Genomic DNA, 27,875 nt, shown 5'->3' with positions numbered 1-27,875 from the left:
TGAGTGCTTCCTGCTGCAGGCCAGCAGGAGCTAGGCCTTCCCAACGGACACATTCAGGCATGGGACTCCAGGTCGTAAGAGAGGGTCTTTGTCAAATCAGGAAAGTAGGGCGTATTTTACTTGCATTTGTTAGCTTGATTTGTAATATTTATTTATAGAGTAGAGGCTCGCTGTAGCTGTACTCTTACCCTTGGCCTGAAGGTATTGGGAATTATGGTGGCAGCTGATTTATGCTCACAGCCTTTGCACTGGCTATTCCCTCTGCCCCTAGTTACCTGCAAAAGTTTTTTTAAGATTGTATTATTTATTAATGACAGAGAGAGACAGGCAGAGATGTAGGCAGAGGGAGAAGCAGACTCTCTGTGGGGAATCCCATGACGGACTCCATCTTAGGACCCTGGATCAGGCCCTGAGCCAAAGGCAGAGGCTCAACCACTGAGCCACCCAGGTGCCACACCTTCAAAAGTTTTTACTCAAGTATCACCTACTCACTAGGGCTTTCCTTAACCTGTCGCTCTTTATTCCTACACTCGCTTTTAATACATAGCCTTATGTTGTATCTACGAGGGCAGGGATTTCTAAGTGTCTTGTTTGCCTCTACATCCTTTGCACCCAGAGCAGGGCCTGGCACACAGTGGCCTCTCCCCAACATTTCCTGAATGAAAGAATTCTCACAATTCAAGTAACAGTCTCCCCAGTTTCACTCCCACCCACGTAACACTTGGCACAGAGGCAGCTTTGAAGCCTGAGAACACCATTTATTTAATTTTGCACAAAATCTCTTAGCTTGCCAGTAACCGATACTATGCCCCACATTCCCAAATGCCCGTCACCAAATGAAAACCTCCCCAATAGAGGGATTCTTCTATCCCAACACACCAACAGTGTCCCACACAGCTGGTTGCTCTGGGGATCTCATGCCTAGGAACCACCACCCTGGCCTGGGGGAAGGCCACTTTTCTTGACCAAGAGCTTCAGGCCACGGAACAGCCACAGCGGCACATGGCCTTCTGGTGTCGGCTCTTATCTCCACTTGCCCCTGCCATGGCCTCCTTTGCCATGGCCTCCCGGACCTTTTGAATCTCATGAATGAGCAGGGTAAAGGCCTCTTCTACACCTTGCCGTGTCTTGGCTGAAGTTTCCACGAAGGGGGCTCCCCAGCTCTTCGCGAGGGCGGCAGCTGCAGCATGAGCATCTCCGGTGGTGGTCACAAGGTCACACTTGTTGCCCACAAGGACGAGGGGCTGGGTGTGGCGAGGGCCCCAGGTGGCCCGCATCTGCTGCAACTGGGCTAGAGACGAGGGGTCATCCAGGGCAAAGACACCCAGCACACCATCTCCAATAGCCACGCACTGGTCACGCAGGGCCCTGTGAGTGGCCTGCCCCGCCGTGTCCAGCACATTCAGAATGCAGCCCCCGTGGCCCAGGGCCACCTCCTTCCAGTAGGAATCCTGGATCGTGGGGTCGTGGTCTTCCACGAAGCACTGGTGATTCAGCTGGATGGTGAGTGCACTCTTGCCCACGCCACTCGCGCCCACCACCACCGCCTTGTACTCGGGCAACTGCTTCCTGACACTCTTGGAGGGCGCCTGAGCCCTCTGGTTCTCCTCTCGGGAGCTAAGGCTCCACGTGCCCAGGCCCAGATCAAACATGTTAGGCTTTCTTGGCAGTGCCATCCCCTAGTGGGCAGCTCAGAGGAGGAATGTGGACAGCAGGCCCTGTGAAGGGAAGAGAAAAAACAAGACAAGGGTGCCTAGTTGTGTGCAAATCACCTTCTAGTAGGCCATATATACACCTTATTTATGTTGTTTAATTTGTTTCATTCCTTCTATGTGAAGGCAGGGACTTTTATTTTATTTTAAAGATCTTATTTATTTATTCTGAGAGACAGAGACATAGGCAGAGGGAGAATCAGGCTCCCTGTGGGGAGCAGGATGTGGGACTGAATCCTGGGACCCCGGGATCACACTCTGAGCCAAAGGCAGACACTCAACCCTGAGCCACCCAGGTGCCCCAAGGCAAGGATTTTAAAAACAGCTTGATTTAGACATAATTTATATATCACAAAGTTAATCTCGTTCAAGTGCACAGTTCAATGTTTGTTTCGTTGTTTTTTTTTAATTTTTTTTAATCGTTGTTTTTTTAAAAGTATATTCATACTGTTGTGCAACCATCTTCATAATCTAATCTTAAAACATTTTCATCACCCGGAAAAGAAAGTTCCTGCCCATTAGCAGTCCCTCCTCGTTCCAGAGGGAGGGTGGGGGTTTTGGTTAGTTTGGATTTTGGATTGTTATTGGATTGTTATCACTGCTGGTCTCCAGCCCACCACCGTGCTTGTCACATATTATATGCCAAGCAACATTCCTGTCCCCAGGGAGTTTGTATTCTAAAAAGTGGAGACAATAAACCAAACAAATCAGTAAATTATGAGATCGGTTAGCCATTAACATTAGAATTTAGTCTTTCTTACGTATGCAGCATGCGGCTATTGAGAACCCACTGTGGGGCAAGGACAAACAAGTGGGGAGAATAGTTAAAGCAGTTAACAAACCCTTGGCCCCCAGGAACATGACATACTAGTCAGGAAGACTCGACACCGAGAAAGATAAATCAGTAAAAACAGATGGAAACAATAGGTGATAAACACGCAGAAAATGCTTGGTTAATGTTAGGCCTCTTTATTATTATTTAATTTTCATGCATTATTTCCAGTGTTTTCCGGCAGGCCAGGCATTGTGATGGGTGTGGGGAAGGGAGGGGGTAGGTGAGGGGGTGGAGAAGGGGAAAGAACAAAATAGACTAAAATCCCTGCCCTTGGGAGGATTAGATTCTGGAAGTGAGGAGACAATCAACAACATAAGCAAGTAAATTATCATGCAGTTTGGAGAGGATGGGCACACAGCAGGTACTCAATTAGCGTTAGCTATTAATAGCAAATTACCATTAAACTTATTCAATACACATCCAGGTCCTGGTTCAGTGTGTGGCCTCAAGAAATGCATCATAATGACTGCTACCTGGAGTCTCTCTGGAAACCCGGGGAGAATGTCAGTTTGGGGGCAGACCTTGGGTTCGAGGTATCCACAGGGAGTTCTGTTGAATTTGGAATCTGGAGGTCAGGGTTGGGGGCAGGGAAGGTCCCAGATGGGGATCCAGCTGGGAGGTCCCAGGCCCAGAGAGACTCCGGGCAATAGTTATTAGATGCACTGGCCCAGAAAGAAGGGCGGCCCTAGTGAAGAGCGGTAAACTGTGGACAGAACTCTGGGGGGAGGGTCCCCGAACACTTGGGAGACAGAAAGAGGGGGACGATATAGCAGCAAGGACAGGCGAGGAGAGAGTGAGGGCGGAAAGCAGCGAGGAGGCCACTGCCCTGGTCCAAGGCCATCCATGGAGAGGTCAGAATCTGGCATATTCCTAGATTGGAACTAATTGACAGGATTTGCTCCAACAGTAAAAGGCGGTGTTGGGGGCAGGGTGTGGAATCAAGATTAATTCTCGAGTTTGGGGTTCGGCAGCTGGGAATCTGAGGGTGCCCTGGCCCGAGACCAGGGACAAGTGAGAGGGCTCTCCCTGTCTCCCTTGGCGACCAGCACCTGGAGCGGTAAGGAGCCGCAGGAATTCTTTCCAGGGAGCTCGGCCTGCAGCAGGGGAGCCGCCCGATGGCCCCCGCAACTCTTCCCACCACTCTCGAGAGGCTACCCTTCCCTACCCACCCAGGCCACTGTCAGCGTGGAACAGGGAGGCCCCGGCAAGCGACGTGGCGGTGGCGGTGACCTGCCCGAGGTCACACAGCCCGCGAGATCAGACCAGACCAAAGGCAGAGGGGGGTCTGGCCCTTCCTGGGTGACACTGTGCCACTTTCTGTGGGTCGAGAGCTTACGAGCATCACCGTGGGGCCCTTGAGACCCTGTGACCCCACTTGGAGCCGGCTGGCCCAGGCCCATGTGGATTCGCCCGGATCCAGGGGTGCATGTTGGTGGGGGGAGGAAGGGGGCGGCGGCACCCGAGCGTGCACCCCTACGAGCCAAAACCCGAAACCGGTGCCAGACCAACGCTTCCCCTGACTCGGCCAGGGGAGGTGCAGATAGGGTCGCACGAGTTTCCCTTAAAGCTGTCCCCTGTGCTCCGGGCGGCCCAGCTCGTCCAGTTCTCCTTTCTAGGGGGCCGGGATCGCCCCAATCCCGAGCCTCGGGCCTGTAGCCCGGCTTCCTGCATGGTACAGCGACCCGCACCCAGGTCTGTCTCTTAGAGGTGGCTGAGCGAGGGGCTGGGAGTGGTCACTGGCCACTTGGAATGGGAGGAGGTAGGGGAAGGGTCCCCTCTCAACCTCCGTCGCGCTCCCTCAGCCCACAGTGGGAAAAGACCCCTGGCTCAAGCCTCAGGGGCTGGAGGCCCAGAGGCAGTGGCTCACCTTGGTCCTGGGAAAGGCTGGAGTGCTCGACCCGAACCTGCCGCAGCTCTGACAGGACAGAGGAAAAGACGCTCTCCCCCTGTCTCAGCAGGTGTGTGGTGGGGGGCGGGAGACAGGAGGGAGAACGCATGCGCAGCTGCGCTCCCAGGCCCCTACAATGGCACGCCCCCTCCCCGCCCCACCCCGCCCCGCCCTGGGGGTAGGCGTGGGGTCCAAGCCTCTGGCCAGCCACCTTGCACCAAGGAGGTGGTCTTGGGGATGCATGGAGTGAGCGGCGGGATCTGTTCCTGTACCCCCTGCTGCACCTCTCCCTTACCTTGCCCCTATCTGGGATGGGATTTCGTGTTTTTGGCGTGCGGAGCATGTCAAGTTTGACCTGAATGGCCAGACTTTGTTATATGTCTCAAGAGGGCCCCAAGCGGTGGCGCCTGGGCTGCCTCAAGCAGGCTTTTGGAAAGTAGCTTGGGGGAGAAGGTTTGGCTTGCTTCTGGAGGGAAAGAGTTGCAGGGGAGGGTTATTGTATCAGGGCCTTAGGAATCTGATTTGAAGTGGATGTGTGTCAAGCTCAAACATTTCCCAGACTCCCTTGCAGCTATGACAGCCATGTGGCACAGTTCTGACCAAGGAGATGTAAGTTGAGGTTGGTAGTGGGGAAGCCTCCAGAATGCTCTTTCAAAGATGGATGAATGATGGGGCTCTGTGGGTATCTTGGGTTCATAAGGTGGCCATGAAGAAAAGTCTAAGAAATCTTAACCTGGTCTCTTCTGAGTTGCCAAAGAAATTCTCAGTATATGGGAGAAATAAAACCCCCAAAGTATCCTCCAGTTCCTCATGCCTGGTCAATTATGGGCACTCTGTTCTGGGGGAAGTTACCCATGACCACTAAATCTGAGTATGTTAAACCTAAACCACACTGAAATCAGGACAAAAACACAGATGGGGAGAATGAAGCCTGGTGAGGACACTTCCTGTTAGTTGTCCCCCCTTCTCAGCCCAGGGTGTAGCTGAGACTGGCAGTGAGGCTATTTCTAGGGCAGGCATTCATTTGCTCAGGGATTCCACCATTTAATCTATAGCAGAGCCAGTCAAGCTGCTTGCCCTATTCCCAGTTAGTTTTTTGGACTCTGGTTGGGCAGGGGGTTGACCCGATAAAGACCCATGCCCTCATTCCTTCATTACACCTTGGACCTGTTGGCCAGGGGTGTGGTGTTCTTTACTTACTTAAGGTTAAAAGGCTCTCTCCAGGTTTTGTAATAGCTTGTCCTTTATTACTAATGCAACTCAGCTATATATTGTCAGTTGATCCCCCTCCCTCCAGAGTATCAGGTTCAGGATATCAGCCCCCTCTTGGGACCACTGAACTGCCCCCCGTTTCTTTCCGGGCAGGTTAGATGGAGTCCCTCAAACAGGCAGTGGGCAGGGGGAGATTTACAATTGATCATCACAGTCCTCTTACAAGTATTGATGCTTAAATCGGCATCCCAGGGGAGCTGAAAAGTCTTCAGGATGGGATGGAGTGGGGCTGTGCCTCATCTGAATCCTTAGAAGGTGGAGACGAGAAACATTTTCTGGGATTTAGTGTGAGTGGGGCATGTCCTCCCCAAACTTGTTCTGGTGAGCCACGTTCTTCACATCTAGGAGAGCCTGAGGAGGCGAGAGAGGGTGGGGAGGAGAGTGAGGACCCCTCTACCTCAGCCAGGAGGTTGCCCCACACTAGTCCTCAACCACCCTTCTCCTGGACTGTCCTGTCCCACATGCAGAAGGGTCCTCACTCTCCCTTTACCCAAGCACAGAAGGTCTGTGTGAGGGTGTGTGTGTGCGCGTGTTAGAGGCTCTGCCCAGGACCCACCTGGTGGTGGACATAGGCCTCACAGTTGTAACACCAGGTGGATAGGTCGACGTAGCTGAGGACCAGCGGGTGTCCTGAGTCTTCGTGGTGGTGGAGCATATGAGCACTGATGTAACGACCGCAGTAGACCTGAAGTTGGGAAGTGAGGATTGAGTGGGGATCAGTACCCACCAGCAGTCTGCTCCCAGCCAACCTCCACCCCAACCCCTTCTTCTGCTGCCTACCTGATAGCAAGAGAGACACACCCAGTTCTCCTGGAGCACTCCACAGTCCTGACAAGGTTGGGTCACGTCGAGGCCTGACTCAGGGATGGGGCACACTGCCACCAAATGGGGACACCAGGGCAGCGGTGTCACGGCATAAAGCACGACCTGGAGTGGATGAAACTGAGTGAGCTAGGGACTCCATCTCCCTATCCCATGTCCCTCCACCACATTTTCCTAGCTGGAGGCTGGAACAGGCAAGAGACAGAAGCCACAGTCTTATCCCTGGTGCCTGAGCTCACCTGGTCAGTGTCAGCATGGTCCCCACAGCTCTCATTCAGCACAGAATCATCTACGTCCTGACCTCCAGCTGCCTCTCCTAGTAGCCCCTCCTCTTCTGGGATCTGAGATTCTGGTGCCTTCTGGATGCAGAGGCAAGAGATGTATCTGAGAGGCCAGATTCTTGCCCCTTCTTCCCCCTAACTGGGTGTGGTGGGTCTTACCTCAGCCTCGATGTTTAGTTCCAAGGTCCTGAGATTCTCAATCAGCTTACTGGGGGATATCTGGGGTGTGGCTCCTTGCACAGGTGAGGTTGGGGGAGTCTGGTTATCAGTACATGAGGTTTGGATCACTTCAGCTCCCCCCACAGCTTCCTCTGAGGTGGTCTGGCCTGGTGTGGTTCCTTCTGTGGCTGCCTCTGGGATGGTCTGGTACAGAGTGGTTTCCCCTGTGGTAGCCTCCAAGGACTGGTCCTGATTGAACTCCACCACAGCAGTCTCTGACTTAGCTTGCCCGGGAGTGGACTCTTCCACGGATGATGCTGAGGGACCCTTCTCTGTGTCTATGTCCAGAATGTTCCCTTCTGGTGTGGTCATCCTCTCAGCTGACCCAGGGTTGGCTGGTTGGGTCACTTTCTTGGTGATCAACTCAGAAGTAGAGGGTCCCTCCTTGTCTTCGACCTCTGGAACCACAGGAGGGAGATCCTTGAGTGTGAGTGCTCTCTCCTATCCTGCCCCTGATCCCTGCTCTCTCATGAGCCCCATCACCCCCAGTTTCCCACGTCTGCTCACTCATGACTCGCAAGCTGCGCCAGTATCTGCGATGGACTTGGATGGTCTCGGTGATGGAGGCCAGGGCCCCCGAGAGTGGGGGCCTCGACAGGGTTAGCAGTGGTGGTGGGTCCCCAAGGAGGGAACGGGTACAGGCAGCCATGGACTCTGAGATGGATGTCAGGTTATAGCCACCCTATGTTAAGAAAAAGTGGAGGAAAAGTATGATGGAGGGTCCCCATGGAATCTGGGAGGCAAGATGTTCTGCCTCCCAATCCCCCTCCAGGGCCCTGCAAGTCTGGAGGGTGAAGACAAATGAGTAGAACACACATCTGTCAGATGGGCAGCATCCACCAAGTGAGGTGGCTGTTGAGGGAGATCAATTATGATGTAAAGTGCAAGATAATAATTATCATCATGACAGTAGCACTGAGCGTAATGTTAGTAACAGCAAATATTCCTCAAGTGCCTTCTGGGTGCCAGACCCTATTTTGAGCATTTTATGTGTTATCAAATCACTTAATCCTTACCACCACATGTGCCCAGTCTGTAGGGAAACCCCCTTCACTCAACATCCTATAGGAATCCCAGTCTCTGCTCTTTCTACAAAGAAACTGAGGCTCAGTGTGGTAAGATAATGTGTCTGAGGCCCACAGCGGGAGCTGGGCTACCTGATGGGAGAGTCCAAGTTCTTCACCACTTCCCTGCCCTGACACAAGTGGTCCTGGGCACCCTGTGGGACCTTAGAGCAGCTAATTAATCTCTGTGAGTGACTGTCCTTATCTGCTCAGTAGTGAAAAATAGCAGTATGTAAGGTGGCCCGAGAGGGTTTAACTAGCACACGATAACTCACGACAATTAGAAACTACTTATACAGCACTTAGCACACACCAGGCACTGTTTCATGAGTAGCCAGCCCCATCTTACAGTTGAGGAAACTGAGGCATGGGGGGTGGGTGGCGCAGGGGCACTGAGTGACTCAAAAGGTCAGTGAGTTAACTTTGTCTCGGGAGATTTCTTGAGATAGCTCAAGTAATGGTAAAGGATTTGGACGCCAGCGTGAGTAAGGCTGCTTGGGTTCAAGCCCTGGCTCTGCCATCAGATGTGTGGAGGTGGGCTAGTCACTACACCTCTCTGTGCCTCAGTTTTCCTGATCATGAGGGAGGAAGATGACAAGGTCGGCAGACTCTACCTCGGAAAGCTGTTTTGGCAAGTGAGTGGGTTAATATTACACATGAAGAGCTGGGAGGAGCACACGGCAAATGCCAAGCACTCAGTTAAAGCTATTAAGCTGGTGTTATTGACACCGGGTGTCTATCAACAATCCCAGGTGGGGACACTCAAAGCAGATTTCGGCAAGCTGCCCCCGAGTGTTACAGCTAGCCAGCAGAGAGGGCAGGACTTCAAGCCTTCCAAACCTGGTCCTCCCACCGTGGGAAGAGAGGCAAAGAGAATTACCTCCAGGATTAGGACAACACGGCCATTGGCGAGGCCCATCAGCAGGTGGGTGAGGTGGGCATAGCCCTCCGGTGACACCTGGCAGCCCCCCAGCGGGTCCCCCCGTGCAGCGTCAAAGCCAGCTGAGACCAGCACCAGTTCCGGGTTAAACTGAACCAGGAGAGAAGAGACATGAGGGCATGAGTGTGGTGGCCTGGGTAGCTAGTAGGGGAGGGTGACTCAGACACACAGAGATGCCAGTCAGAGAAAGATGGAGGACTGCAGACTGGGGGACACAGGACCAGAACCCTGAAAATAGGAAGGGGAGGGGAGGACGTGGAGACACAGGGCAGGCAGAATCAGGGTCACAGAGACAGAGACATGGAGACAGATCAACAGGGATGTGGACACACCAAACATAGACTGAGAGACATGATGCAACAGAGACTGGGAGACAGTTCTGGAAATGGACAGATGGGGACACAAAGCAGAGTCATAAGGCAGAGACATGAAATGTGGAGATTCAGACGTCAGGAGATGGTGACATGGGACATACAGGCACAACACAGGGATTTATACAGACAGTGCCAAAGGGAGGTGCACATACACTTCCATCACAGAAAGTGACAATACAAGTGCCACAGGCAGAAAATGGTCACATGCCCACACATATGAGACGGTAGCACGTAGACTGAACTGACATTGTGCTAATCACACACACATACACAACAGTACCTCACAGAGGGGATGGTAAGCCACATCCACCCCTACACAGACACAGTCCTACACGTGCCATTACCCAAATCACCACACACACACACACGCACACACACTGCACACACACACACACACTGCACACAGAGAAAGCAGTCATCTATAGCCACACACTCACGCAGTGTCAGGCAAAGATACACAGGCTACTGCCAGCCAGACACACAAGCAGCTGTGGCAGACAGGCAGAGGGGAATGTCACACATACTCTCACACATGCTGAAAGCCACACACCAGCTGTCACAGAGAGAGCAGTGCACGGTAACATCCAGTGTTACAGCCACCAGAGAGCAAAAACGGTGGTGGCCAAGAGCCATTTGTGCAGCCTCACACACACACACACACACACACACACACACACACACTCAAACTCCTCCCTGCCTTGCATGTGCAATTCCACAGAGATGGCACTCACACAGGGCCACCTCATATGCATCCAAAGAAGTCCACCACCACATACCTGGAAGTCCCTTATGATTACAGGACCGCAGGGAAGGCGGTCACATAGAGCCACTCTGCAGAGGCAGAAATAGGCCAAGGCCATCGCAGAGTCACATCCTCCCCCCCCCACAGCCATCACTACAGCCACCCACAGGATCAGTCACCCACTACAGCTGTCCCACAGGATCCGTCATCTGGAAGTCAGACACATGCAAGCCCACTGTCACCCACACAGTCACTGCCACATGCATCCCATACTATACCTCATAGGCAATAGGAAGCACCAGACGATGCCAGGCAGCCAGGTAGTCGGCGTCACCCACGCGGGGCCCATTCCAGGCCACGTTGACAGTGAAGCCAGTGCCTGCGGCCTGGCCTACCTGGCTGCTGGCACCCTCATCCCCCATGGGAAAGAAGGTGCCATGATCATACCGATGCAGGGAAATGTAGAGCACACTGCCGGGGTGGGAAGGGGGTGACCATGGCTGGTTAGTGGCCCCCGGCACCCCTGAGGCATGCCCCGGCCCCTGCCCCAGCCCCTCACCTGGGGTCTTCCTCAAATATGTGCTGAGTTCCATTACCATGATGGACATCCCAGTCCACTATCAGGATCCTGGGGAGGGAAGGGCTCCTTAGTGACCTGGGACACTGGCCCCCTGAGAGAGGATAGGGGCTTGAACCCCAGGGTCTGTCTACAGGGGCATTTATTGCTGGTGGCAAAACTCTGGGTCCTGGAGGGGAAAGCAGTGGGTGGCAGGCTTGTGGGTCCTATCAGAGTAAGGATGAAGGCCAGAGACTGGGTCCTGAGGTCTTCACTATGAGCCCAAGCAAGTGCTTGGGGCTGGAACCCCCCCACAAAAAAAAACCCTGTATTGGTAAATGTGGGGAGCTGGATACTGGGTCTTCTGAAGTAAGCACTGGGGGCCTGGACCTTGAAATCTGTCAGGATGGCCATCAGGGGCCAGAAATGAGGGAGCAGGGAGACACTGGGTGCTACAATCTGGGGGTCCTATCTGGTTAAGTACTACAAGGCTAGATCCTTGGTCCTTTTCTGGGGAAGTACTGGGCAAAAGTACACTTGGGTGTTTCTGGGTAAGTCCTGGTGGGAGTCTGCACCACTGGCCCAGTGAGTAAGCACTGAGCTGGTGGTGGGGGGTGGGGGTAATGGAGCCCAGGGAGCCCTCACCGCAGTGCATGCCCACTGATGGCTTGGGCATGGCGAGCAGCCACAGCCACAGAGTTGAAAAAGCAGAAACCACAAGCGGCATCCCGCTCTGCGTGGTGTCCTGGGGGACGCACCACAGCAGTACCATTCAAAACCTGGGGGGGAGGAGCAGGAAGCAAAGATTAGACCACCTGCCCTCGCTGCTTTCTCTCTCCTTTATTCCCTTTATTCTCTCCTTCCGTCACTGCCACTACCCCCAGCTGCTAGGCGCCCCCAGCCGGTAATCCCCATCCCCCCACCGCACTTGCCAGTAAGCAAGGCCTCTGGGGAGCAGGGGTCTTCCTTCCTGTGTGCCTCAGGCCCAGCCCCAACCTCTTTCCATCCCCCCTACCCCTCCCAAGACCCCCCACCCCCACACACACTACGGAGGAGGTACCTCTCTGGCTAGTACAGCCTCCACCAGGCGGCACACAGAGCCAGTGGCCAGTTGCGCACAGGCAAAGGTGCTGGGGCAGATGTAGATGGAGTCAAAGTTGGAGCCCTCGCGGTGCAGCTCCCGGGTTTTCATCTTCTCGGTTGCCCGCAGACGGCCCACATACTCGGCACTGGAGGCACAGACGGGGACAGTCTGGTGCTTCCATCCCCTCCACCAGGGCAGTAGTGGGGGGGGGGGTGGAGGGAGGTCTGACCTGTGGCAGGTAAGCAGCTCAGCGTCCGTGGCAGGACGTGTGGGCAAGGTAAGGCAGCGCCCCGCAAGGCCCAGCTCTTCCAAACGGCGCATGATCCGAAAGACTCGCTGAGGCATCTCTGGGTGATGGCTGGGTTTGGGGTGGGGGTGGGCAAGGAACAGAGACAGGGCTTAGTGCTTCAGAAAGGTGGGAGGAATGTCCCTGTCCATTTAGCCAGTGGCCCTCCAACTGCATACTTGTCCCACAAGTTGTAGTGACCCATCATCCGCTGGTCATAGACCAGCCCTGTGCGAGCCTGCAGCATGGGCCACGTCAGAACTGGGAGCACTGAGGGCTGCCACGGTCTCTCCTCTTCCTTCTCCGCCTTTTCCTCCTCCAGGATGTCCTCCTCCAGGGCCTCAGCTGTAAAGGGAGGCCGTTTACTCTACTCCCCGGACCTCAGATCCCTGTAATGCTCTGGAACTCAGTTTACCCAAACATAAAAGAGGTGAGAGGCCTGAAACCAGGGTCCAAGGCGAGAGAGGGCCTGACGCTCCCCTACCAGGAAAAGTCATGCAGGGTCTGGGAGAGTCTCTCTCAAGGGCTCATTTCATGCTTGACTCCCCACCTAGCCCCCTCCCTGCCTCCTACCTGATCTCACAAGGACCTCCCAGAAGGGCTCCAGGGCTTCCAGGGCGCAGAAGAGTGACGCCTGGGCACTAGAGGGCAGGGGAGGGGAAATGTGATCAGATGGCCAGTGGGCAGGCAGTACGGGTCCCACTTTTCTCCTCCTCCACCCTCCACTAGGGTGCTCACCTTGGGCAGGGGGCACTGGGAGACTCCAGGATGGGGCAAGGGTCTCCCAGAAGGGTGTGGAGTGAGGCGCTGACACCTTCAGCCAGGGCGCGGAGGTTGTAGCCGCCCTGGGAAAGGAGTGTGGGGGGCGGGGATCAGGAAAGAGCCACGCATTATGAAGGAAGAACAGCAGTAATGCTACTAGGGTGCTGACTACACAGCAAGCAACAAGGAAAATGAAGGCTGACTTCCATTTCGTTCACCAAACAGTGCAGGGAGGCAATCACCATAGTTATGATGCCCATTTTGCACAAGGCAAGTGGGGGTACAAGTAAGTTCAGTGACTTAGATGAGGTGGTCCAGCTAGTAAGCAGAAGGGCTGGGACAGACTCCTGCCTAACCTGAAAGCTTTGTTCTAATGTCCTCCTGGATGGATCCATAGACGGGCTGAGACTTGAAGGGAGTCACTCACCTCCAGAGATAGGATCAGCTTGCCTCCTGCCAGACCCATGAGCAGGTGGGTTAGCTGAGCGAACCCTGCCGGAGTGGTGGCCATCTCACCCTGGGTGGGGGTAGGGGGTGTGGGATGTGTGTGGAGGATCAGCCTGGCTCGGTGCAGCCCCCTTCTGCCCACGTACCATCCCAGGCAGCCCACCTTACCTTGGGGTCCCCTTGGAGGGCATCAAATCCAGCGGCCACCAGGACCAGCTGGGGCTGGAACTGAGGGGGAAAGGGACTACATGAGGCCACTTGCCCTCACGGCCCATCCCTCAACATTGTTCCTGTCCCAACACACCCCAGACCCCCAGGACCTCAAGGGCGACTGGCAGAAGGAGGCGCAGGAAAGCAGCAATGTAGTCAGCATCTCGCATCCCCACCTGCAGACAGAGCAGCACAATGGAGACATTCTGCCCTCTGCCCCGAAACGGGCTGAAGGGCAGGGTGGGGCCTGACTTTGGGGGTGTAGGGCGGGCAGACGCTGACCTGGTTCCAAGGCACATTGATGGTATATCCCTGGCCTTGGCCAAAACCTATGGTGGACCAGTTAGAGGCCTTCAGGTGGGGCCAGAACCGACCCTGCTCATAGCGGTGGATGGAGAAATAGAGGACGCTGGAGGCAGGGAGGGGGGAAAAAAGAGGTGGGGGCAGTTGAGAGTCAATGCCCCAGACACCCCAACCCACAGCACCCAGCTGACTTGGCCACTCATTCATTCTCTCATCCATTTCCCCACTAACTCCTTAACTCTCACATCCATTCATTCTATTTAGTCACCAACTTATCCACCCTCCCATTCACGAATGTTCCTGTTTCTCCATCACTTCACTCATTCGTGCACTTTCTCACTGGCAAAAACACAGGTATCCTCTGCCTTTCTTTCTCTGTCTCTCATGAATAAATAAATATAATTTTTTTTAAAAAAAGGACCTCAGGGGGTGATCCCAGCGTCCTGGGATCAAGTCCCACATAAGGCTCCCTGCAGGGAACCTGCTTTTACCTCTGTGTATGTCTCTGCCTCTCTGTCTCCCATGAATAAATAAATAAAATCTTAAAAGAAAAAAAACCCACTTGGTACTCTCCTCAGTGCTAGCTTGGGAGACCCTGACAGTGATGGGATCTAGCCCAGTCCCCAAGGTCTTCTGACCCAGCAGGGGACTCAAAATCATACCAGCCTGCCCCACGGGCCCCCGTGACCAAGGTGGTGATAGCAGGACAGATTCTGTGATGTTTGAGACCCAAGGGAGGCATACGGCTCTTAGCTGGTAGGAGCCAGCTAACGTAGAAAAGAGCAGGCAAGGCTGGAGAGCCTAGTGCTTCCCCTGAAGGATGTGGGGAACCTTGAGGGCTAGGGCTTAGGGGGCATGAAATTTGTTTCTGTATATGTGTGGGGGTGGTGGCTGAGGCTTCCTGAGGCCAGTGAAGGGGCCCTTCCTTCTCTCCAGTACCTTACAGGGCACCTCTACTACTTGTATTTTGTAGGTGAGACACTGAGCACTCAGGGCAGTGAGGACAGAGGATACACCAGAGAGACACAGAACAGACCCTGAAAAGGCACGAAGGTCTATGTTCTGATAGAAAGCCCAGCAGGAGGCTGTAGGAGGGCTTAATTCTGATGAGGGCAATCAAAATGAATAATCTTTCCTCCATCCATCCATCTGTTCACTCCCTGTCTTGTTTAAGAATTTTTTAAAAACTTTTTAAAGATTTTATTTATTTATTCATGACAGACACACAGAGAGGCAGAGACACAGGCAGAGGGAGGAGCAGGCTCCATGCAGGGAGCCCGATGTGGGATCCCGGGTCTCCAGGATCAGGCCCTGGGCTGAAGGCAGTGCTAAACCACTGGGCCACCGGGGCTGCCCCTGTTTAAGAATTTAAGGCAACAGTTTTTATCTTTCTTCAGAGAAATGCAAGGAATAGCGGTAAGCAATGAATCTAAACCAACTTAGTCACATTTTAAAAAGTGCTGATAATGTGGTAGTGAAAATTGATGCAACTGATATAGATTCTTGAAATCCAAGAAAAACACCTTGGAATCGAGCAATGAAACCCATGCAAAAGTTCTGATCTTGAGTAGGTGGGAGATAACTGTTTTACTTTTTTTAAAAGATTTTATTTATTTGACAGAGAGAGAGACAGACAGACAGATTACAAGCAGGGGGAGTGGCAGAGGGAGAAGCAGACTCCCCACCAAGCAGGGAGCCTGACTTGGGGGCTCGATCCCAGGACTCTGGGATCATGACCTGAGCCAAAGGCAGATTGCCTAGCCGACTGAGCCTCCTAGGGGCCCGACTGTTTTACTTTTGACTCTGATAAATATCAGTTCTAAACTTTTTTTTTTAAAGTAAGTTAACCAGTAGAGAAAAAGAAAACCACAGTGGAATATAAAGATGATCATCAGGGGAAGAAAAGAATAAAGAAAATAGTCGAAGAAAGCCAAACTCATGACAGCCACCAGAACCAGCAGAATGAACACCCAAGGAAACAAAGCAAACAGCAGGAGGGTTATTATTTTTTTTTGCTTGCTTGTTTGTTTAAAGATTTATTTATTTTAATTTGGGAGAGAAAGAGTATGAGTGGGGAGAGGGGCAGGGGAGAGGGAGAGAGAGAGAGAGAGAATCTCAAGCAGCATGGAGCCCAACACAGCGCTCTATCCCGGGACCTGACATCATGACCTGAGCTGAAACCAAGAGTTGGATGCTTAACTGAGTCACCCAGGCACCCCAGCAGGAGGTTTTAAAATAAGTTCCACTGATTTCTAATAAAAGAATGGTGGACTGATAGCACAGGTTTACCTCCTTGCTCTCCCACAATCCCAGTCAAAAGACAGTAAAAGGAAGTTTAAACAAGGATCATCTCAGAAAGATGGAGACAATTAGAGACTTCAACAAATCCCTGGGAAATAGTCTTTGAGACTCCAAGGGCCTCACGGAGCCCTCTCTCATGCTGAGCAGATCACGGAGGGAACCCAAGATGACCTGAGGTTTCCCTTCTGGAGACATCAAGTACAGATCCAGGTCAAAGTACACAAAATCAATTCTGAGTAGCCAATTCACTGAATGACCAATTCACTAGATTTTCTTGTTCTCTTAACTACTTAGCCTTAGTTTACCTGTTTTTATCATCTTCATATTAGTACTTTAAGGCTTGATCAATTTGTCTCCACCCAGGACCCTGCTGATGGAGTTAAGAGCCCAAGAGATGGGGAGCTAGGAGATTGAAGGGCATGGATAAATGTGTGCTTTTTTTCCCCAATTATACATTCTTATTTATGAGAAAGAATGCATTGAATATATTTACAATTCTTCATATCTGTGTATATTGTCAATAACATATCCACAAAAGAACACAGCTATAGCCTCCAATGCATTTATTAAAACAAAAAGAATGATGAATGAAGTTAGGGAATTCTTGTTTGCTTAGAGACGATATACGATGGTAAATTTTTTTTTTAATTTTTATTTATTTATGATAGTCACAGAGAGAGAGAGAGGCAGAGACACAGGCAGAGGGAGAAGCAGGCTCCATGCACCGGGAGCCCGATGTGGGAATCGATCCCGGGTCTCCAGGATCGCGCCCTGGGCCAAAGGCAGGCGCCAAACCGCTGCGCCACCCAGGGATCCCGGTAAATTTTTTTTAATTTAAAATACATCCTCTATGTTTTAGAGAGATATTCTAGAATATTTACAGAAAAATGATATGGTAATCTGGGATTAACTTAAAAATATTACAGAAAGATGGCAGTAATAAAAAAAAGAAGAATGGCAGTGATGGCAGGTACAGATGAAATCAGATTGGCCAACTGAGTTGATAATTGTTGAAGCATTCAAGAAGCCAGAAACAGACAAAATAACACAGGAGAAAGAGATTAATAAAGATAAAAACAGAAAAAATAATTAAGTATAAAAAATAAATGCTAGGGGTGCCTGAGTGGCTCAGCTAGTTGAGTGACTCTTGTTTTGGCTCAGGTCATGATTTCAGGGTCATGGGATAGAGCCCTGCATAGGACTCTGTGCAGCACTGATTACGCTTGAGTTTCTCTCCCTCTGCCCCTACCCTCACTCTTTCTCTTGTTCTCTCTCAAAATAAATAAATCTTAAAAAAATAAACATGGGGTACCTGGGTGGTTCAGTTGGTTTAGCATCTGCCTTTGGCTCAGGTCATGATCCTACGGTCCTGGGATCGAGTCCCATGTCTGGCTTCCTGCTCAGTGGGGAGTCTGCTTCTCTCTCTCCCTCTGCTATTCCCCCTGCTTGTACTTACTTTCTCTCTCAAATAAATAAAATCTTAAAAAAAACCCCAAACCCCACTAGAACAGTGGATGGCCAAAAAAGCCAAAAGTTAGATTTGAAAAAATTAGTACAACTGACAAATGTTCAGCAAGACAGACGGTAAAAAAAAGAGATGCCATCACAAGAAGAGACCCCCCCCTTTTCCTGGCATTTGGCAGGACCCCATCTGATGCATGGCTTCCTGTCCATGCTCCCTAAGGTTAAGATCTGTCAGTGGACATGACATTTCCTGCCCCCACCCTGGGGAAACAAATTTGAGGAAACAGACTGGCATGCACTCCAGAAAAGCAGCCCCAGGACAGCCACCTTCACCAGCATTTTTCAATATGAATGCCAAATAAGAACTGCTAGACATTTGAGGCAAACTGAGGAAAACTTAGAGCGCTTCTATTTACTCCTCTTTAAAAACAAGCTGAGGAATGAGAGGATGCAGAAACAGGGAGGAAGAAAGTGCTTTTGAAGATGAAAACAATGTCTAAATATGTAATTCAATGGAAGAGCTTCAAGATATAATATAGTTGAGGAACTCTCCCAGGACACAGAGCAAAATGAAGAAGAAAACACGAGAGAGGGACACCTGGGTGGCTCAGTGGTTTACTGTCTGTCTTTGGCTCAGGGCGTGATCCCAGGGTCTAGGATCAAGTCCCACATCAGGCTCCTTGTGGGGAGTCTGCTTCCCCTCTGCCTGTGTCTCTCATGAATAAATAAATAAAATCTTTAAAAAAAGAGAATACAAGAGACCAGACAGAATACAGTGGAATACAGGAGCACCTGGGTGGCTTACTCAGTTAAGCATCTGCCTTTGGCTCAGGTCATGATCCCAGGATCCTGGGATTGAGCCCCACACTGGGCTCCCTGCTCAGCAGGAGTCTGCTCATCACTCTGTCCCTCACCTCACTCATTCTCTCTTGCTCTTTCTCTGTCTCTCAAATAAATAAATAAAATCTTTCTTTAAAAGACCCTTTAGAAGAAAGCATCTGAGGAGGGCAGCCCTGGTGGCGCAGCAGTTTAGCGCCGCCTGCAGCCTGGGGTGTGGTCCTGGAGACCCGGGATCGAGTCCCACATCAGGCTCCCTGCATGGAACCTGCTTCTCCCTCTGCCTGTGTCTGTCTGTCTGTCTCTCTCTCTCTCTCCCTCTCCGTGTGTGTTTCACATTAATAAATAAATAAAACCTAAAAAAATTTTTAAAAAAGACTGTCCTTTAAAAAAAAAAAAAGCATCTGAGGATTTAAGATTTAAGAAAGGCATGAGTCTTCAGATGTAAAATGTCTACTCCCTGCTAAGGGGAATGAAGAGGCCGGGATGAAAGTTCAGAACACAGGGATAGAAAGAAGAAAGTGATATCTTTGGAGAGGGAAATGGATTACTCAGAAAGAAATAAAAGTCAGACACCTGTCAGCAACATTGAATGCTACATAATAATAAAGCAATGTTCAGAGAACTGCCAACCTAGATTAAATAATAGGCCATGGGAACTTGGGATCTGTGGGGGAAAAAGGGGATTCTATGCAGTTGATTTGATAGAAGGTTGAATAAAACAACACTTAGTGTCCCTACTGACGAGGATTTGCTCAATCACTTTCCACAGGAAGGGTAAGCTGGTGCCACATTTCAGGAGGGAAGTCTGGCAGGAGACCCCAGATTTGAAAGCCCATTGACCCTCTGACCCAGCAATCCACACTTGGAAATTCATCCTATATGTGTACATCCTATACGTGTACAAAGGAATGCAAAGTTACATCTTTCTAAATTACAGATTTTAAGATAATATAAAATGATATATTTCCACTGTAGAACTGTCTGTTATAGCAAAAACTGGAAAGCACCATAAATGTCCGAGGGTTAAATGACCAGAGATACAGCTATACAACGGGATACTGAACGCTCCTTGCAAAGACCAAGGTGTTCTTTAGAGGCATTAATGTGGAGAGGTGCCCAGGACACGTTGTTAAATGCAAAAAGCAAATTGCCGAAGAACACAGAAAGCAACATCCCATTAGGGGGTGCATTAATGACCATACTAAATATTCATCCATCTAAAGAAAAAATTCTGTAAGAATATAACTGACACTATCAGTAAGTTATTTGGAAGTGGCAGGAATTCCAGGAGACTCACTGTTTTAGACATTTCTGTATTGCTCAATTATCTTTGCTTTTTTTAAAATCCTGCTGGAATTTTTAAAAAAGACTTTATTTATTTGACAGAAAAAAAAAGTATAAGCATAGTAGTATGCAGAGGGAGAAGGAGAAGCAGGCTCCCCACTGAGCAAGGAGCCCGACATGGGGCTTGATCCCAGGATCCTGGGATCATGACCTGGGCCTAAGGCAGACACCTTACCGACTGAGCCACTTAAGTGCCCCAATGTTGTTCAATTTCATTAAATATTTTGCAGTAGTCAGAATCAGAAAAATAAACCCGTAATTTGAAGTTCACTCCAGTTCCGAGGGAAACTTGTGAACAAGGTCTTCAAACATCTGTGGGCTCAAATCTCATCTCTCCCACTACTCTGTATGACCGTGTGAGCTGTAAGCCTCAGTTCCCCCATCTGTAAAATGGGGAAGCCAGCGGACCCTGCCTCACAGTGAAATTAAGCAAGAAAGAAGGCAATGTAGAGAGCTACACAGAACTGGGTTCTAAGGTGGGCCTGATGAATGTGAATGCCTTCCGTTCCTGCCTAGGCTCCTGGCTGGGCCTGTAAGGATGCGGGGGTGGCTGGAAGTCTAGCATCTAAGGCAGCACTCAGGGCATACCTGGGGTCCTGGTCAAAGGTAAACTGTGTTCCTTGACCATGGTGTACATCCCAATCCACGATAAGGACCCTGTGAGGATGACAGAGGTGGGGTACTATGTAAGAGGATCAAGGTGCATCTGGCGGAAGGGCCCAGACCAGGATACCCTACCCTGTGCCACCCCCACCACCCCCGCCCCCCTGCTTGCTGCTGACCTCTCAATGTTATGCTTCTGTTGAGCGTAGCGGGCAGCCACGGCCACATGGTTGAACATGCAATACCCATCCATAAGGCTGTGCTGGGCGTGGTGTCCAGGAGGCCTGGGCAGGACAGGGAAGGCCACAGATTGGGGGTGGGGGTCCTCCTCTACAGAGGCAGACTCTCCCCTGTGTTCCAATTCTAGACCACCAACTCCTCTGGTTACAAATCTGTCAGGAACTGAGTACCTGGGGCCCCCAGACCTTCACCCCATCTACTGCTCTCTACCCAAAGGAAATTGCATAATGTTCGTTAAAGTTATCAACGTGTAATGCTCCCTCTGGCAGCACATATACTAAAATGTAGGCAGAGGGAGAGGGAGAGGATTAGCATGGCCACTGTGCAAGGGTGACGCAAAAATTTGTAAAGTGTTCCATGTTTTTTTTCACTATATTGTACACCTGAAACTAATGTAACACTGCATGTTAACTATACTGGAATTAAAATTTTTAAAATAAGTAAAATAAAAGTGATCAGTGCACACACCCTCACAGCCATTCTGTTCCCGGGGACTTAGCCCACAGCCCACAAAATATAAAGGGTGAAATAACAATGTTTCTAAATGGATAATGGTATTTGCTGTGACATGTTTTGGAAACAGCAAATGACTGGGGAGAACCAAAACGCCCATTTCTAGGGGGCTGGTTAACTTCCTGTGCATTTGCACAGTGTCGTTCTACGCAGATCTAAGGCATGCACTGTTCGAGAAAAGCTTTCCAAGACATAGAAGTGAAAAATGCATGGTACGGAAGGGAGCATATTGAGTGCTACCACCTTTTGTGGCTAAAAAAAGGGGGAGGAGAAAGGCTGTATCTTCTGCATTTCATCAATTTTGGGATGCCAACAACGTGAAGATGTATAGTGATTTCACATGCCAACAACAAAACAGAAAACACTGCTAAATGAATTCTAAGACGCCACTGTTTGCAAGATGAGTCTGGTTTTCAAGATGGTAAAATACAGATTTCAGCATTGATAAAATATGGCATTTACTCCACGAATAAACACAGAATGTTTCTGGGTGCACACATGAGTCATTGGTTACAATGGCTACCTCCAGGAGAGAAAGCAGGTCTCTGAGGGATGAGGGTAGGAGATTTTTTGGTATCCCCTCTTGTATCTTTTGACTCTTGAACCATATGAATATACCACCCATACCAATACATTTTACATTCGAGAGAAGGAATTTTTTAAAATATAAAACAGCCAAATGCCGGTGGGTCCTACCTGACAATGGCCATGCCATTCCGGATCTCGTTCCTCAGGACTGCATCCACCAGCCTAAGGACAGAGCCTGAGGCCAGGCAGGCACAAGTATAGGAGTTCTGAAAAGACAGTGGGGATCCAGAGAGGGAGTAAGGGAGAGAGCAGCCCTGTCCACTCCACTACTCCTCCCCAGGATGTGGTGGGCATGGGGATGGGAAACCCTAGGATTGCCACCACCCTCTGCTCTTACAGTTCTTATCCATACCGGATGCAGATAAACTGAGTCATAGGTGTCAGCTAGGATGCGGAGCTCTCCCTCATTCATATACTGGGTCGTCTCCATCAGATCAATGTATTCTAGGCTGGGGACACAGACAGGAGATGAGATTCAAGGATTTGCCTCCCTCCTGGGCCTGAGTCAGGGCTGTCCCTTCTGAGCCCTGGTCAAGACAGGCCCCCTCAACTGTCAATCTGAGGGATCAGCTGGGATACAGGACATGTTTCCTGATTCTTCCCCAGCCAGCCTCATTTCCAGTAATATCCCTTGCTCTCTGCTCTAGCCAGAATAAATCCTACCCCCAGGCCATTGGCCACACTGTTGTAGCTGTCTGTACCTCCCTTCCCTCAGCTTTCCTCTTCATCTGACTCACTCTTTCTCAGCTCAGACAGCCCCTCTGCCAAGCTAGTTCTCCTTGAATCACATCACACCAGGGCCCTCACTCTGGGTTCCTACAGCCCATGGAGGAACCTCCAATCACTCTCCACATGTCCATCCTCTGTTTACACACTAGGTTGTAATACCAACAGCCTATTGTGGGCTGATGACATGGCAGACACCACTCTAAGCACTCAACACATCTCGGAGCCTCCTGAGGAACTTCTGTTTACAAGTTCCCGTGTGATAGGCGAGGACGCTCAGATTCAGAGACTCAGCAACTTGCTCAAGGCCACAAGGCCTAGGACATTCCTTCCCAGAGAATGCGGCCTGCCCTGGTTGGCCCAGGGTGGCCTCCTCCCCACCGCTACAAGGCCCTGAAGCCTTCACCTGTGAACCAACATCAGCTCCTCCTTTTCAGCAAACCGAGCCTGGAGAGACACAAGGAATAAAGGGTTAAGGCATTGGCCGCACCCAGGCTCTGCCAGCTCCTGCCCACCACCCAGGGTGTCGGCTGAGGGACTCACCTGAAAGGACACGCAGCGGTCCAGGAGGCCATCCTGGATCAGTTGTTCCTTGATGGCATGGAGCCGCTCAGGGCCCTCAGGAAAGCTGGGTTGACAAGACATACAGTTACACACCCACACACACACAGACTCTCTCTTCCCCCTCTAAAATGCAATCTTCCCAGAGGCAGGGGTTCTGTTTGTTTTGTCTACCACGGCATCCCTAGCTCCTCAGGAGATGGCAGACATGTATTCGAGAATGAAATCTTTTGCCATCATGAGTCTTCTGTTGGGAGAGGGGACATACACACATAAGTGTGATAAATGAGCAAACAATGATATAGACTAGGAAGGCCTCCAACAGCAGGTGTGGGGGAAGGGGAGCAGACAAAGACCTCTTGGAGCAAGTCTCCTTGAGATGGGAATGTTAACTGGGTGAGGAGGAGGTGGAAATGAGTTTCTGGAAGAGGGGGCCAGCCAGGGTAAAGACCCGAGCTGACAGAGTGCCTGGCGATGCTGGAGGAACAGCAGGGGGACCAGTGTGGGTGAAATGAAGCTACGCGAGTGACTGGCTGATGAGGTCACTGAAGTGGTGTGGAGCCAGATCACGTGGTATGTTATAGGCCAGAATGAAGAATCTGGACTTTACCTTGAGGGCAATGGTATACCCTTGAAGGATTCTAAAAAAGAGAACAGGACTCTAACTAATGTAATGCAGTATGTCAACTATACTTCAGTTAAAAAGTAATTAAAAAGAGAGAGACAACATCATCTCACACGTATTTTGGTTTTCTTTGGCTGCCATGTGGAGAACAGACAGCAGGGTGAGGGTGAAAGCAGGCAGCCAAGGAGAAGGCCTCGGCCAAGTCTAGGTAAGTGATGGTGGTGGTGGCAGTGGAGGTGGTAAGGAGAGGTCAGGTACTGAATACATTTCCAACACAGAGCCAAAAGAATTACAACATGTGTGAGCAAATGGGAGGTATAAATTCTTGCATTTCTGCATGAAATATCCTTTCTTCAAGGAAGCCTTCTGCGAACCCCGGAATGCTAGTCTAGGGTCCTCTATCAAACACTCTTGAATCCCCTAGTCTGGGGTTATCCTTCGTTAAATACTTCACACTGCTGTTGGCTGTTTAATGATTTGCTCTCCTACTCAACTAACAGCTCCTAGAGAAGGGGCCCTGTCTGTCTGGTCTGACATGTCTGTATCACCAACTCCTGGAACACAGTGCATACTCAGGAGGTGTTGGCCAAATGAAAAGAATCTTTTCAAGCCTAAGCCTCCCCACTTGAAATCATCTGCTGCCAGTCTCCAGGCTAGCATAAGAATGGCTTCGTTCTTGCTAATGGGCTCTAAGGGCATTTATTTTTGTGGTTAGGGTACCGTCTGGAGGAGCCAGCCTCACCTGTCATCCCAGAGGCAGTGGAATTCATTTAGTTGCTCATCAAACACCAAGCCAGTGCCACAAAGTGTCTTGGCCTCAAGGTTCAGATCCTGCAGGGAGAAAAAAAGGGGAGAAACCGATCCACTTTGGGCCCGAGTCAGAAGGAACACACACTGTCCAGGAGGGAGAACCACAGGATTCTGATTGTCACAGGAAGCTAAATCCATTGAGCCCAGGCCACTCTCACCAGCCCTTGCAGGCCCACGATTAGGTCTTGCTCTGCTGCTTGGCTGAGCTTCTTCATTCTGCCTTTCTTCTTTACCTCTGCTAGACTAGGGCTGGAGTGGCGTAAGGCACCCTTCTTAACACCTCGCTTCTGCCAAACAGAGAGAAGGGTCAGATTCCAGGGCACGGCCTACTGCTCCTCCCCCCCATCAGGCAGGTTTGGGGCCTCACCGAGGTGACGCTGGAGTCGTGGGGGGGCGAATGGGGGTTATGCCTACTCCTTCGCTGCCTGGTTGTGGTGGAATCCTGGCCGGTGGAGGTCATGGTCGGGGAGACTTCACCCCTGATGCGGCTCTGGGGGGTGGGGTGGCGGTGACTACGAACAGGCTGGAGTGCCCTGAGGGCCTCCCAGACCCCGCCCCCTATACAGTCTCCATCCCTTCTGCTATCCTACTCCCCACCGCCTTCTAAACTCCACCCCTTTCAAGGCCTTCTCCTTCCACTGGGGTGTCCATTCCACCTGGTCCCGCCCATCCCAGTAGGCTCCACCCCCTTAACACTATTCTTTCCCCTTTAAAAGTCTTGCCCTTTCGCGGAGCAATAAGTCCCCAGGCTCAGTCCGTCCTAGCGCCGGCCCTTTCCAGCTAATCACCGCCCTTTCCGCTCCCCCAAATCACATTCCCAGACTCTTTCATTCCTCCAAGCCTCGCCAAGACCCCACCCCTTCACAAATCTGCCCCTTCCAGCTAATCTCCCAGAATAATCACCCACCCTTTCACTCAGCCAGACCCAGACCCCGCTCCGGCCCCGACTCCACCCTTAACGATCCACTTAACTCCACCCCTTATCAGGCTGGACCGACACCTTCCACTTGGCCAGATCCCGCCCCTAACGTTTCAACGAGCCTCGCTCCTCGGGGAACTGCCCCTTTCCTTCCACCAGATCCCACCCCCTGCTCAAACCCTACCCTCAAGCTCCAGCAAATCCCTTCAGCCAGTTTCAGGCCGCCTCCCACCAGTCCCCTCCCCCTTCCGACCCCACAGCCGACGCCGACCAATCCCTTCGGCTCCACTCACTGAGCGCAGCCCTTTTTTCAAACTCCGCCCAGGGCTCCCGCCGCCAAATTCCTGGCGACCTGCGGGACGGCGGGTGCTTGAGGCCCTCTTTTCCATTGGGCCGGTCTCTCTACTGCCCGCCCCGATCCGCCTACACTGTGTGTCGGTGCTCAGGGCCGCGCCCTTCAGGCGGGCCATACTTCCCGCGAGCTCACAAACGCCGTGGGTACGTCAGCGCGCGACGCTGGCTGTGCTGCGCCTGCGTGAAGCGTGCCCCCGCGGTTCGAGGTGGCGCTCAGGCTCTAGCCCGCCCCTCCCCCAACCACCGCCGCTGCCGTCCTGGCTCCCGTGGCCGCTGTCTCTCGATCCTTGTCCGGTCACCTTAGGAGTCCTCCGGACCCGCGCCAGTTGTCCTGTACGATGACTCAAGAGAGCAAACAAGCAAGCGAGGGAATTAGGAAGGGGCGGTTTCTTTTCTCCCGGTGGCTTCCTGCGCGGCGCGCTGTGATGACGTAGCGCGGGCGGGCCGGCGGCAGGGCCCCGGAGCGCGGTGGATATTGGAGGATGGCTGGTGGTGGCCAGAATGGGAGTGGTGACGATGTTAAATGCTGTGAGGCTTTTCCGAGTTAATATTCACTAAGGTGGCCCACAGGAAGCACTCACTAAATGTTAGCTGCTGCTATTCTGCTGGGAATATGGTTGGTAGGATGGAAGGAGGTTTACTGAGTGCAGTCGTGATGATAGCAAGTAATATGTGACAGGCACTGTCGTAAGCCACAATTCTGTGAGGTAGTTCCTATTATTAAGGCTGCTTTGGAGATAAGGAAACTGAGGTTACACGACTTAGCCATGTGACCCTTAGCAAGTTGCTGAACATCTATGTGCTTCGGTTTCTTCATCTGGCAAATTGTGATAATAGTGCCCGGGGCTTGAATAGACTCATGGAGAGTTTTTCTTGGATGGCAGTTCTCCCTCCAGCCCTCTCCATTGGGTAACCTCTGCCCCCAAGCTGTAGGGAAAGCGTGTGCCTGGGAAGTAGGGGGAGTTGCACCCGTGTGCCCCTCCAACTCCCTCACACCCCTTGTCTAGATGTCTAAATATCAGCTCCGCAGGAGGCCGGTTTGTCCTCCTAATCTCCCTCTCTCATTCTTCACCATTTCCTACCGGGCTGTAGGCTGGGGCTGAAGAGATAAGCGGTCTGGGGTTCAGCATGCTGACTAACAAATAGATTGACAGCCCCACCACCCAGTAGCCTGGCCCTATGACCCTTTAGAAAACCCCAGTTCCACCCTTCTCTTTCACTCTTTTGCTACCAGAACATGGTTTTGTTTTGTTTGGTTTTATTTTTTGTCCCAGTGGAAGAGGATCAAGTCCTAAGACCTTTAAACCTCCACATGCACCAAAGAAAACATGATACACACTGAGGAACATTCTGGGGTTGTAGTGCCCTCAGAACAGTAGAGTAGGGAGCACCCGGTAAGACCCACGGCCCATTTTTCTGTATAGTCACAAGACAGATTCCTGAAGAGCAGAGGTCAGTGAACTTTTCTGTAAAGAGCCGGATAGTAAATATTTTAGGCATTGCAGGCCACATAATGGTCTCTGTGGCATATTCCTTCTTTTCCTTTAAAAATGAGACTGGTTGAAGTCTGGCTTTGTCCTAAAGGCTATAGCTTTTTGATCCTGCTATATAGACTCTCAGTCTTTGGTTTCCTTTATCTGGCTGGGATTCTTTTTACAGGATGAGTGCAGAATTTCCTTGCTTCCTGAGGAGAGGTATTCCTTTTGTGTGAAGACAGGAATTCATGGACAGGGTCAGGTCACTTCTGGTGTTCTACTGGGTTAACTAGTGTTCCTGGACAGAACGAGGACAGGGATTCCTGTAGTTTCTATAGTTTTGTTCCTCTCCTGAACCAAGTAGGGATTTCTTTTTTTTTTAAGATTTTATTTATTTATTCATGACAGACACCGAGAAAGAGAGGCAGAGACACAGGTAGAGGGAGAAGCAGGCTCTGTGCAGGGAGCCCAATGCGGAACTCGATCCCGGGTCCCCAGGATCACACCATGGGCTGAAGGCGACGTCAAAATGCTGGGCCACCAGGGCTGCCCCCAAGCAGGGATTTCTATACAGGACAAGATAGTTGTTTCTGGAGAGCTCCAGACTAGGGGTTCCATACAAGTTTAGGATGGGGCTTCTTATACTGCCTTATGAGTTTCCTACAAAGAGATCAGGTGGTCCAGTTCAGGGTTAGCGCATGTGTTTCTATACAGG

The 27,875-nt window shown here is 51.3% G+C and overlaps 2 protein-coding genes and 1 non-coding gene across 9 annotated transcripts; 1 reads left to right on the top strand and 2 right to left on the bottom strand.

Moving 5' to 3' along the window:
• Positions 1-737: 737 nt before the first annotated feature.
• On the bottom strand, positions 738-5,523 carry ERAS (ES cell expressed Ras). Its single transcript, XM_025468742.3, has 2 exons — positions 4,415-5,523; positions 738-1,718 (listed from the first exon to the last, which is right to left on the bottom strand). Exon 2 carries the CDS (start codon positions 1,674-1,676, stop codon positions 975-977), a length of 702 nt encoding a protein of 233 aa, XP_025324527.1. The 5' UTR covers positions 1,677-1,718; positions 4,415-5,523; the 3' UTR covers positions 738-974.
• A 137-nt stretch (positions 5,524-5,660) lies between these two features.
• On the bottom strand, positions 5,661-26,116 carry HDAC6 (histone deacetylase 6). 7 transcript variants are annotated; one of them, XM_049107761.1, is made up of 29 exons: positions 25,985-26,116; positions 24,780-24,902; positions 24,571-24,699; positions 24,345-24,433; positions 22,960-23,044; positions 22,823-22,863; positions 22,028-22,139; positions 21,799-21,896; positions 20,529-20,633; positions 20,335-20,403; positions 13,777-13,903; positions 13,605-13,670; positions 13,453-13,512; positions 13,265-13,354; positions 12,814-12,920; positions 12,649-12,716; positions 12,255-12,420; positions 12,019-12,147; positions 11,766-11,934; positions 11,351-11,484; positions 10,709-10,777; positions 10,428-10,620; positions 8,974-9,123; positions 7,537-7,711; positions 6,970-7,427; positions 6,769-6,888; positions 6,488-6,634; positions 6,264-6,392; positions 5,661-6,058 (listed from the first exon to the last, which is right to left on the bottom strand). In XM_049107761.1, the coding sequence occupies exons 2-29, from the start codon at positions 24,870-24,872 to the stop codon at positions 5,990-5,992; spliced, it is 3,447 nt and encodes a 1,148-aa protein (XP_048963718.1). In that variant the 5' UTR covers positions 24,873-24,902; positions 25,985-26,116; the 3' UTR covers positions 5,661-5,989. The 7 variants fall into 7 exon arrangements, with proteins under 7 accessions (XP_048963718.1, XP_025324515.1, XP_048963716.1 ...); XM_025468730.3 differs by lacking the exon at positions 25,985-26,116 and adding an exon at positions 25,625-25,817; XM_049107759.1 differs by lacking the exon at positions 25,985-26,116 and adding an exon at positions 25,625-25,817 and having other exon boundaries at positions 24,571-24,696.
• Positions 20,843-20,954, top strand: LOC112673297 (U6 spliceosomal RNA). The gene has a single exon (XR_003144725.1). It is a non-coding gene; the product is annotated as a U6 spliceosomal RNA (small nuclear RNA).
• Positions 26,117-27,875: the final 1,759 nt, after the last annotated feature.

This window comes from Canis lupus, chromosome X (genome assembly GCF_003254725.2).
Source record: "Canis lupus dingo isolate Sandy chromosome X, ASM325472v2, whole genome shotgun sequence".
Lineage (NCBI taxonomy): Eukaryota > Metazoa > Chordata > Mammalia > Carnivora > Canidae > Canis > Canis lupus.
The sequence above is the reverse complement of the archived record's forward strand: the minus strand, read 5'-3'. Positions and strand labels throughout refer to the sequence as shown.

Coding starts and splice junctions, on each gene's coding strand:
- HDAC6 (XM_025468730.3), bottom strand. CDS start 25,801: ATGGCCCGCCTGAAGGGCGCGGCCCTGAGCACCGACACACAGTGTAGG. Junction 24,903..25,624: donor TGAAAAAAGGGCTGCGCTCA/GTGAGTGGAGCC, acceptor CCCACCCCCCAG/AGCCGCATCAGGGGTGAAGT. Junction 11,935..12,018: donor GAGCTGCTTACCTGCCACAG/GTCAGACCTCCC, acceptor CTGTGCCTCCAG/TGCCGAGTATGTGGGCCGTC.
- ERAS (XM_025468742.3), bottom strand. CDS start 1,676: ATGGCACTGCCAAGAAAGCCTAACATGTTTGATCTGGGCCTGGGCACG.